The sequence below is a fragment of the Hyperolius riggenbachi genome, chromosome 8 (assembly GCF_040937935.1).
Source record: "Hyperolius riggenbachi isolate aHypRig1 chromosome 8, aHypRig1.pri, whole genome shotgun sequence".
NCBI classification, from domain to species: Eukaryota; Metazoa; Chordata; class Amphibia; order Anura; family Hyperoliidae; genus Hyperolius; species Hyperolius riggenbachi.
The window spans coordinates 142,691,624-142,703,652 of NC_090653.1; the positions used below are offsets into that span (position 1 = coordinate 142,691,624).

The 12,029-nt window shown below is 43.3% G+C and overlaps 1 protein-coding gene across 9 annotated transcripts in view; it reads left to right on the plus strand.

Moving 5' to 3' along the window:
* The window catches only part of TENM1 (teneurin transmembrane protein 1), a 1,180,670-nt gene that overhangs the window by 1,009,523 nt on the left and 159,118 nt on the right, over nucleotides 1–12,029 (plus strand). For all 9 annotated transcript variants that reach the window (XM_068251163.1, XM_068251165.1, XM_068251162.1 and 6 more), the window contains one exon: nucleotides 809–963. In XM_068251163.1, coding sequence (XP_068107264.1) covers nucleotides 809–963 — 155 coding nt within the window. The remainder of the gene's footprint in view (nucleotides 1–808; nucleotides 964–12,029) is intronic.

The window sequence follows — 12,029 nt, forward strand, 5'->3', positions numbered from 1 at the left end:
ATTACTGACCATAACACTTACCATGAGGAATAAGGTGGATTACCACTGTTCATCAACAGTAAACCATCACTTGCTTGCATTTCATGGCAAGCAAGTGAACTCTCCTACCTCCTCCTCCATACCTCCTTCTTCCAAAGCCAAAAGTAAGTGAACGTCCCTCGACCCTGTCCACAGGTTCGGTGCTGAATGGTGCTGAAGTGAGGTGTTCAGCTGAGTTCAGAACGATGTTCCAAATTCAAACACAAACACTAGAGACAAGCGCACTGCTTCTGACCTCAGTCGGCAGAACTCGTTGTGCTGTAAATTATTGGAATGCTTTGATCTCTCTCTCTCTCTCTCTCTCTCTCTGCTAGTAGAAAATATAGAAACTGAAAGCATAAGTCATCTGTTGTGAAAGCATAAGTCATCTGTTGTTGTCTCACACTGACCCCTAGTTACAAGTTGCCATAAATACACATTACGGCAGTACTAATTAGAAGCAGAGAAATATAAGTAAAAAATAAAAATCATTTGCTAATTAAGCACTTGCAAGCCTCTAAAAATAAATATGCTGCTAAAGGGTTAAATAAACATGACAGTATATATAGCAATGTATTTTTTTAGCTGCAAAGCGAGAATGGAAGCTTCCGTATGGCAATTTACAAATGTATTTATCATAGGTCCTCTATGCCTCCGGGAAGTCTCTAAACTGTTCCAGATATTATTGGATATATTGATACTAATACTACAGTTGTTACAATGTTATTAACACTTCACTTTAAAGAAATATAGGACATCAATTACATATGACTTTGATCATCTCCATCAGGTATCACTGTGGATGCGCATGGCTTCATTTATTTTGTTGACGGTACCATGATTAGGAAGATTGATGACAGAGGCATCATTTCAACTATCATCGGACTCAACGGTTTAACCTCAACTCAGCCCTTAAGCTGTGACTCAGGGATGGACATCAGTCGGGTAAGTGCTGCAATATGATAGTGTAAAATTCACTTTTTATGAAACCTTACTTGTCCTTGCTGTGACAGTATCACCAAATATTTACACTATATCATAATACTTTATCATTTAATATGAAGATTATTTGTTTATTTGATTATTTTGTTTAGCAGTAATGCTCTTGAATTTTTAGCAGGCTTTAAAGAGGTAATAGAAGGGACCAAAAACAACTCAAATAGAATGGAAGTACTCCACTTACCTCTTCAAAAGAAGTTATGTAAGCAGTTGTGCTAAACTGTTTTATACTGTGCTTAAAATAGGTAAACGCTCATCTTATTGGCTACATATGGTATTTTTTGCCTTATTCTTCCTGTATTCTAAGCAGTTACACCAAAACATTTAATTTAGCATTGAATCAGTGCACTTTAATAGGCAAACCCCCTCATCATCAAGTATACATAGAATCTTTTTTGCCTTTTCTTTTCAATATTTCGGAAGGTTCCAGCACCCATACAGTTAAACTGGGTGAATCCAACTCTTGTTAATGCAAACATCAGAACAGGATGGTTCCTTCTTCATGAAATGTTCTATAATACTACATAACAGTGGCACAGTGAATGGCACTTTCACCTTCCAGCTCTAGGTTCCCATAGTGCATACATTTGAAAAAGCCGCAAGTTGAAAAGGGCGCAGGATAGCCGTAATAGAATATCGGTAGTGTTACCGATATTCTTCTACATTGATATGGTAAAATATAGGTAAAATTTACCAATAGTTTTCTGTGCAATAACCTCTCCCTACTCTCACACAGAACCCTCCCCTGGTGGTGCCTAACCCTTAACCTCCTTTGTTAGTGCCTAACCCCTAACTCCCCCTTGGTGGTGCTTGACCCTTAACCCTTTCTGGGGGTGGCTAACCCTTAACTCCACCCCTTGTGGTGCATAACCCTTAATCTCCACAGCGAAAAATCGCAGCTACAAATTGTAGCCGCTATAACGGCTATACATTGAAAATAACAGCTACAAATAGTGGGTAGAAATAGCTACTACACATAAAAATAGCATTTACAAATAGCAGCTACAAATTGTAGCCTCTATAGCAGCTATACATAGAAAATCGCAGCTACAAATAGCGGCTACAAATTGTAGCCACTATTATAGTGGGTGCTAATTGAATACTGTGCACCATTATTTCTGTACAGCTGCTAAAATCAATAGGGGGATAGCCACTCCCTTTTAAACTTGTGTGTTTTCAAATGATTCTCCAATGGTTACTAAACACGGGAGATGCTGAATGCCCCAGGTGGGCGGGGAACTTGCTCTGCATGTACAAGAGCCAATATTGGCACTATCAATAGAAACACACATCTAATAGATAGGCATGCAGCCAATCAAAGTGCTGAAAAGACCAAATCATCCACATAGGAGGATCAGCAGCCAATCAAATCTTCCACATGGTTAGACCCTTTCAACAGACATGCTGGGCTTTCTCAATGCGAAAGGGAGGTCCACGCCCATCTTCCATGCGGTTTTATATGGAGTAGGTAATTATGAGCTGTGTATCCTATTTAGTTATCCTGATGAGTCTTCAAGTCCAGCAAAACAGTGGTCGACCTCTCTGCACTGCCATCTCCCTCTGGTTTTAAGTGAGTTTTTTAGCCTGCTGTATACTGGAATATTAGATTAAATTGATTGAGCAACTTGAATGTGCCCGTCACTATTTCTGTACGAACACTAAGTCTTAGACACATGCTGGAAAACTTCAACAGTCATTCAGTACTGTCTAGACTGAGAATCTAGTGAGAATACAGCTGTCCCCAATGTTATTTATTGATTTGCATGCTAAAGGATATACAGTATGAGGATGACTGCCACAAACTGCTCATGCCTGTGCCGCCTTCCATCTCTTCTCCCCTCTCCATTGAACAGTATACGCTAATTAGGTACAAACAAACAGCATGTTTGTACAGCACTCATGCACTCAGATATGGATTAAGACGAAATGGGGCCCTGGGTAATGTAGGTTTGACTCCCTGTTATGGGTCTTTTGGTGATTTAAAGTGGAAGAGGGGTCAGAGAAAGTGACAGCTGGACCCCATGACACTCACTAAGCCCCAGACACCTGCCTGGGTTGCCTTGTGGTTGATCCTGTTTTGCATGCACCACAGTGTCACCCTGATGATCGAAAATATTTATTTTCTTACATGTTCTTGTCTGGCAATATCTCAGCCAAAACCACTTTTACTAGAAGCCTAACTGTAGCCTCCCCTATAGCAATGCTTAGAAATATACTACCCCCCTTCTACGACCTATGCTAACCTAACTTCATATAAATATTTAGCACATGCCTGTCTGTCTTCACTCATAAAAGAGATTTGGCAATGTTTTCTTCAAACATTTCAAGATTATGTTTTCTTTTGATGTGACTGAAATGGAGAGAAAGAGAACGGTGCAGCCACTCGGCCTCAAGTGTCCAATATTTCATGCAGCAAGCTTTGCTTATAAACCAGCTGCCCTGATGAGATGTTTTTGAATCAGACTATAAATACACAAAAGAAACTGAGATGGTAAATCTTCCAGTGGAAACAAAACATAGAAGAAAAGGTGTTCCTAAGAAGGTATGGATGTTGTCAAATAGTATTTGTGGAGCCAAAAAATGTAAGAAGTGATCCAAACTATTGTTAACTGAATATTAGAGATAATCATAGTTACATAGTTACATAGTTATTTTGGTTGAAAAAAGACTTACGTCCATCGAGTTCAACCAGTACAAAGTACAACTCCAGCCTGTCCCCCACATACCCCTGTTGATCCAGAGGAAGGCGAAAAAACCCCACAAGGCATGGTCCAATTAGCCCCAAAAGGGAAAAATTCCTTCCTGACTCCAGATGGCAATCAGATAAAATCCCTGGATCACAAAAGAGAGTCACAAAAGATAAGATAAAGGGGCTTAGCTATAACTGAACTTAATTCTCTTAGGACCCGAGGATGCATGCCATCCGGGCCAGGTGCCTTGTCTATTTTTAATTTATTTAGTCTTGCCTTTACTTCTTCCTGCGTTAAGTATTTAATATTACAGTTAGAAGATTGAGACTCTTCTGCCTCTGTAATTTGCAACAGTGCTGTTTCCTTTGTGAAGACAGAAGCAAAGAAAGCATTTAATAACTCTGCCTTACCTTGGTCATCCACCATTGAGTTACCACCCTCATCCTTTAGGATTCCTATACAGTCAACCTTTCTTTTTTTAGAGTTGATGTACTTGTAAAACTTTTTTGGGTTAGATTTGATATCCCTAGCGATTTGATTTTCAGCTTCGATCTTTGCCAGCCTAATTTCTTTTTACAATTTTTATTGCACTCCTTATAATTGCTTAGTGCAGCCTCAGTCCCCTCCTGTTTTAGGACCTTATAGGCATTCTTTTTCCTCTTCATTTTATCCCTAACCTTCCTATTCATCCATAGAGGCCTTTTTTTATTCCTAGACATTTTGTTTCCATATGGGATATACATACTACAATATTGATTGAGAATACGTTTAAAAGCTAGCCATTTCCCTTCAGTGTCCTTCCCTTGTAGTACATTATCCAAGTTCACCAAACTTAGTGCCTGCCTAATTTGATTGAACTTTGCTTTTCTAAAATTCATAGTTTTAGTGGTCCCGCTGCCCCGTGGCCTATCAGTCACCAGATCAAACGTTATCATGTTGTGATCACTATTTCCCAAATGTTCTTGAACCTGCACATTTGATACATTATCTGGTCTATTAGAAATGATCAGATCCAGTAACGCATTCCCCCTAGTTGGTTCCGTTACCATTTGAGTCAAGTAATTGTCCTGTAGTGCTGCCAGAAATCTGCTGCTTTTACCAGAATGGGTAGCCTCAATACTCCAATCAATGAATTGCAAAGTGTTTTAGATTTGATGAAAACATATTGCAATTTGTATGCAATCAGAAATCACCATTTAAATGCAGTTCCTGTTTGTTTGTGTTGGCCCACATATACAATTCAGTAATGAACACAAATTGCACATATTTGTAATTTTGCATATTAATTTGCAATCACGCAGCAAAATTGTGATGCAAAATTTTAGTTAAAATTGTAATTCATTTAATCTGTAAATGTAATCAGGAACTGTAATTTAGCAATTTTTCATAATTTTCATGTACATTTGTGCTGAATTTAGTGGTTAATAGCAAAGCGCCCATTCAAGCTATCACCACAATTGCTATGTATGTTAAAGGGGAACTGAAGTAAGAGGTATACGGAGGGTGCCATATTTATTTCCTTTTAATCAATACCAGTTCCCTGGCAGCCCTGCTGGTCTATTTCTCTGCAGTAGTATCTGAATAACACCAGAAACAAGCATGCAGCAAGTCTTGTCAGATCTGACTTTAAAGTCTGAAACACCTGATCTGCTGCATGCTTGTTCAGGGGCTATGGCTAATAGTATTAGAGGCAGAGGATTAGCAGGGCTGCCAGGCAACTGGTATTGCTTAAAAGGAAATAAACATGGCAGCCTCCATATACTTCTCTCTTCAGTTGTCCTTTAAGGGGAATAGTGGGAACAAAATACATTTTCAAAAAGTCCTTGTTTTAAGATTGCAAAGAAAAAATATTTTTAAACTGTCATTTTTAAAAAACATTTTTCCTTTGCATTTTAAAATTGATTTTAACAAAAACTACATAGTCTTTTTGAAAAATTAGGGGTTTTTTTGTCTTGTTTCCACCCTTTTTCTTAACATGCATAGCAATTTTAGTGACGAAATCAGGTATGGGGGTTTTGCTATTAACCTCTAAAGTTGGCACGAAATTACAAAAATTATGCAATATTATGAGTGAATTACTGAAAATCAGTTGAATGTCTGTCAATCACCGCCACGTGGACCGGAAGCGTACTGCACAGGCACAGAATTACTGTGCCTGCCGCAGTACACTCCAAACCATGTGGCGGTGATTGACAGCGCCGCTTGCACAGGCGCAGTACAGGCCGACGTCATCGCCGGGGACCGGAAAAGCTTCACAGGTGAATGGCTCACTGCGGAGCTGCAGCAAGGGACATGCTGGGAGCTTGGGGCTGGACAAAGCCCCGGGTAAGTAGCACTTATTGTCCTCATATCCCCCTGATGACTCCTTTAAGTATGGCCGTAACTGCAAAATTTTACGCACATTTGGGTAATCGTAATTAACACATTATGATAATCACTTCACTAATACAAATTGCAAAAAAATTTGCACACAGCCAGGAAAATGGTAAATAAAGGTTGTACAGTGACTGACACAGAGGCGTAGCTAGGGTTTTCAGCGCCCGGGGACAAAGACTATTAATGCGCCCCCTAAGGTGAAGGGGCGTGGCCAAATATGGGCGTGGTTATGGGTGGAGCCAAACGTACATGGAGGTTAGCAGGCTCACGCTCACCCACCCTCCCTCAGTAGGTACCTTCCAGCATGTTCCAAGACAAATTCAGCAATCATGAGCTCCCCCCCATCAAGACAAATTCCGCAATCATGAGCAAACATGACCAACTCAGCAATCATGAGGCCCCTAACAAGACAAATTTAGCAATCATGAGGCCCCCAACAAGACAAATTCAGCAATCATGAGGCCCCCAACAAATCATGAGACCCCCAACAAGACAAATTCAGTAACCATGAGGCCCCCAACAAGACAAATTCAGCAGTCATGAGGCACATAAATAGACAGCATTTCACATAAATAGGCAGAATGCCCCCTTAATATGGTAGACACCTCTCACCTGGCAGCAGTTCCCCAAAATACACTCAATCTGACAGCAGTGGTTCCCCAAAAATAGGTAGCCCCAGTATAGGTGGCCAGCAGTATAGATGTCCCCAGAACAGGTAGCCAGGAGTAGAGATGTCCACAGAACAGGTAGCCAGGGGTATATGTGCCCAGTATTATGTAGGCAGGGTATGTGTCCCCAGTATATGTAGCCAGAGGTATATGTGCCCAGTATATGTAGCCAGGGGTATATGTGCCCAGTATATATAGTCAGGGGTATATGTGGCCCAGTATATATAGTCAGGGGTATATGTGCCCAGTATATGTAGCCAGGGGTATATGCCCAGTATATGTAGTTAGGGGTATATGTGCCCAATATATGTAGGCAGGGGTATATGTGCCCAGAGTAGGTAGCCAGGGGTATATATGTGCCCAGAGTAGGTAGCCAGGGGTATATGTGCCCAGAGTAGGTAGCCAGGGGTATATATGTGCCCAGAGTAGGTAGCCAGGGGTATATGTGCCCAGAGTAGGTAGCCAGGGGTATAGGTGCCCAGAGTAGGTAGCCAGGGGTATATAGGTGCCCAGAGTTGGTAGCCAGGGGTATAGGTGCCCAGAGTAGGTAGCCAGGGGTATAGGTGCCCAGAGTAGGTAGCCAGGGGGATAGGTGCCCAGAGTAGGTAGCCAGGGGTATAGGTGCCCAGAGTAGGTAGCCAGGGGTATATATGTGCCCAGAGTAGGTAGCCAGGGGTATAGGTGCCCAGAGTAGGTAGCCAGGGGTATAGGTGCCCAGAGTAGGTAGCCAGGGGTATAGGTGCCCAGAGTAGGTAGCCAGGGGGTATAGGTGCCCAGAGTAGGTAGCCAGGGGTATATGGTGCCCAGAGTAGGTAGCCAGGGGTATATAGGTGCCCAGAGTAGGTAGCCAGGGTATATATGTGCCCAGAGTAGGTAGCCAGGGGTATATATGTGCCCAGAGTAGGTAGCCAGGGGTATATATGTGCCCAGAGTAGGTAGCCAGGGGTATATATGTGCCCAGAGTAGGTAGCCAGGGGTATATATGTGCCCAGAGTAGGTAGCCAGGGTATATATGTGCCCAGAGTAGGTAGCCAGGGGTATATATGTGCCCAGAGTAGGTAGCCAGGGGTATATATGTGCCCAGAGTAGGTAGCCAGGGGTATATATGTGCCCAGAGTAGGTAGCCAGGGGTATATATGTGCCCAGAGTAGTAGCCAGGGTATGTGCCAGATAGGTAGCCAGGGGTATATATGTGGCCCAGAGTAGGTAGCCAGGGGTATATATGTGCCCAGAGTAGGTAGCCAGGGTATAAGGGGTGCCCAGAGTAAGAGTAGGTAGCCAGGGGTATATATGTGCCCAGAGTAGGTAGCCAGGGGTATATATGTGCCCAGAGTAGGTAGCCAGGGGTATATATGTGCCCAGAGTAGGTAGCCAGGGGTATATGTGCCCAGTATATATAGTCAGGGGTATATGTGCCCAGTATATATAGTCAGGGGTATATGTGCCCAGTATATGTAGCCAGGGGTATATGCCCAGTATATGTAGTTAGGGGTATATGTGCCCAATATATGTAGGCAGGGGTATATGTGCCCAGAGTAGGTAGCCAGGGGTATATATGTGCCCAGAGTAGGTAGCCAGGGGTATATGTGCCCAGAGTAGGTAGCCAGGGGTATATATGTGCCCAGAGTAGGTAGCCAGGGGTATATGTGCCCAGAGTAGGTAGCCAGGGGTATAGGTGCCCAGAGTAGGTAGCCAGGGGTATATATGTGCCCAGAGTAGGTAGCCAGGGGTATAGGTGCCCAGAGTAGGTAGCCAGGGGTATAGGTGCCCAGAGTAGGTAGCCAGGGGTATAGGTGCCCAGAGTAGGTAGCCAGGGGTATAGGTGCCCAGAGTAGGTAGCCAGGGGTATATATGTGCCCAGAGTAGGTAGCCAGGGGTATAGGTGCCCAGAGTAGGTAGCCAGGGGTATAGGTGCCCAGAGTAGGTAGCCAGGGGTATAGGTGCCCAGAGTAGGTAGCCAGGGGTATAGGTGCCCAGAGTAGGTAGCCAGGGGTATATATGTGCCCAGAGTAGGTAGCCAGGGGTATAGATGTGCCCAGAGTAGGTAGCCAGGGGTATATATGTGCCCAGAGTAGGTAGCCAGGGGTATATATGTGCCCAGAGTAGGTAGCCAGGGGTATATATGTGCCCAGAGTAGGTAGCCAGGGGTATATATGTGCCCAGAGTAGGTAGCCAGGGGTATATATGTGCCCAGAGTAGGTAGCCAGGGGTATATATGTGCCCAGAGTAGGTAGCCAGGGGTATATATGTGCCCAGAGTAGGTAGCCAGGGGTATATATGTGCCCAGAGTAGGTAGCCAGGGGTATATATGTGCCCAGAGTAGGTAGCCAGGGGTATATATGTGCCCAGAGTAGGTAGCCAGGGGTATATATGTGCCCAGAGTAGGTAGCCAGGGGTATATATGTGCCCAGAGTAGGTAGCCAGGGGTATATATGTGCCCAGAGTAGGTAGCCAGGGGTATAGGTGCCCAGAGTAGGTAGCCAGGGGTATATATGTGCCCAGAGTAGGTAGCCAGGGGTATATATGTGCCCAGAGTAGGTAGCCAGGGGTATATATGTGCCCAGAGTAGGTAGCCAGGGGTATATATGTGCCCAGAGTAGGTAGCCAGGGGTATATATGTGCCCAGAGTAGGTAGCCAGGGGTATATATGTGCCCAGAGTAGGTAGCCAGGTCAGGTGTCCCCCTCCCCAGCAGGAGGGGAGCAGCGCAGAGAAGAGGAAGAGCTGCTCTCTCTCCCTCGCTGTCCCCTCCAATGTCTGTCCGGGACGGTGCTGGCAGCGGCGGGCGGAACTTACCTCCGTCTCTCGCAGCGCAGGATGGATCTGCCGCTACTCTGGTCTGGTCCAGACCAGAGCAGCGGCTGCGCACCCGAACTTCCGCCCGGCGCTGGAGCGAGACGGAGGTGAGTTCCGCCCGCCGCTGCCAGCACCGTCCCGGACAGACATTGGAGGGGACAGCGAGGGAGAGAGAGCACCTAAGGTGAGGGAAGGAGGGGGGATATGGCCCCCCTTCCCCACCGTCCGCACAGCTCTCTCTCTTCTCTGCACTGCTCTCCTCAGGTCTCCGCAACAAAAAAAAAAAAAAAAACAAAAAAAACCCCGAAGCTCAGCTGGGCGCCCTTGGGGACCCGGCGCCCCGGGGCACTTGTCCTACCCCGACCCCCCCTAGCTCCGCGCCTGGACTGACAGCAATTTGCTGACCATTTGATAGATAGACACCAGATAAGTACATGCTTTTTAGAAAGTGTGGATTGTCTCTTATGATCCTTGGCAGGATAAGTATCTTTTGACAAGTCTGATTCATACGACCAGGCTTCAACAGTTATTAGCTAATGATTTGACAGATATATACTTTACGACAAGTTTGGATTACTCCCTGTGATTGGACAAGCACTGTTTGACAACATCCATTCTTTTTTTTTGGAGCACTTTGTTTTGTACCGTCAGTATGTTTTCAGTTAAAGCTATTTTATTATACTGTATTTGTCTTTTATATGTGGAGCCATTGATCTGTAATCTATTGCACATTTTTGATTTAATTCACACCTCTATATAGCCCTGACACTTTTTCCGTATTGCTTCACAGAACACTCAGAGCAATTCACATCACTTACTGAGTGATCAGCTTTTCTCATGGCAGCCATCTATTTAGTTATTGATTCCAATTAGAACAACACTTATGGGGCCCAGAAGAACTCGGGTGAATTGCTCGGAGTTCCTCTTGATGTCTGCTTTAATGCTTTGCACAACTGTATTTAAGTAGGCGGCTGAAGTAAGAGCTATTAGTCATTTTACTTTGAGGTACATTTCTCACAGAGAACAATTCTGAGAAGTATTTAAATCATTCAAGCGCAGGAAAGAAGAAGATGAATTAGTGGGTCGTATATTAAAGCTGCACTAAAAACAGCCGTATATACACCTAGGCAGAAAAAGCAGAAACCCCTGGTTACAGGAATACAATCTGTTAAAAAATAAGTAGTTTGCCCTATTGCTATATTTTAGTCTTACACAAGTCACATGATGATGTTGTTTAAAGAAACATTCTAAACAGTGATTATGTGTGAGTTTTAGGGTCATAGGACTGCAATTCTGCTGATCAGGTTCCAGCAACAACAGCAAATTTAAAGGGAACCTAAACTGAGAAGGATATGGATTTTTCCTTTCAAAATAATACCAGTTGCCTGACTCTCCTGCTGATCCTGTGTCTCTAATACTTTTAGCCACAGCCCCTGAATGAGCATGCAGATCAGGTGCTCTCACTCAAGTCAGACTGGATTAGCTGCATGCTTGTTTCAGATGTGTGATTCAGCCACTACTGCAACCAAAAAGATCAGCAGGACTGCCAGGCAACTGGTATTATTTTAAAAGGAAAAATCCATATCCTTCTCAGTTTAGGTTCCCTTTAAAGTCAGGATGCTCATTCGGATTCCACAGAATTGAAATTTCTGCATTTCCGATCGGAATTCGGAAAACAAAAAAATTAAATTCCGTGAAAATCCGATTTACCGCAATTTTTTTTCTACAAATATTGGATCACCGCGGTAATTTTATACCAATTATAAGACTTTTCATTTATCCAATTTCCATGTTTCCAATTTGCTTTTTTCCGTTTTTTTTGTGTTTTTTTTTTATTGTTTTTATACATCCTCATATGCAAAATATGACTCATAAAACACTCCTTGAAAATCGTAAATCATAAAATCGGAAATTGGAAAACGGAAATCAGGAAATTGGATATTAGAAGAAAACGGAAAATTTGAAATTGGAAAATCAGAGAAACGGAAATTGGGAAAATGGAAATTGGCATAAGTGGAAATTGAAATCTCTGTGGAATCGGAAATGGGCATTTCTGACCAACCCTAATTTAAAGCAATCCTGAAGCTATAAAAATATTTTTTAAAAAGTGGATATGAAGCTCATTAGAGAGAAGCCTCTAGATAGTCTGCGGATGAGCAAGACCATACTGCACATGTGCAAGTAATGGCAGCACAGGGTCAGTTGAACAAAGGCACCTGTGAGTGCAGGAAAAAAGGCATGTGCAGGAGTATGACCATGCTCATTTACAGCTGTCTTCACACACCAAAGAAACATATTCACCCCGCTGGGTCATATATGCATAGAGGGACGCAGTGTTGGAAGCCTTTGAATGATCCAGAGGCTTCCCGCTAATTAGGTAAGTCTTTTTTATGGCTTCAAGATTAATTTATTAATAATAACATGGCTTTTGTTCAGCCCCCCTTCCCCCTAAGGTTATTAATCACTTATAGATAGTGGCATAG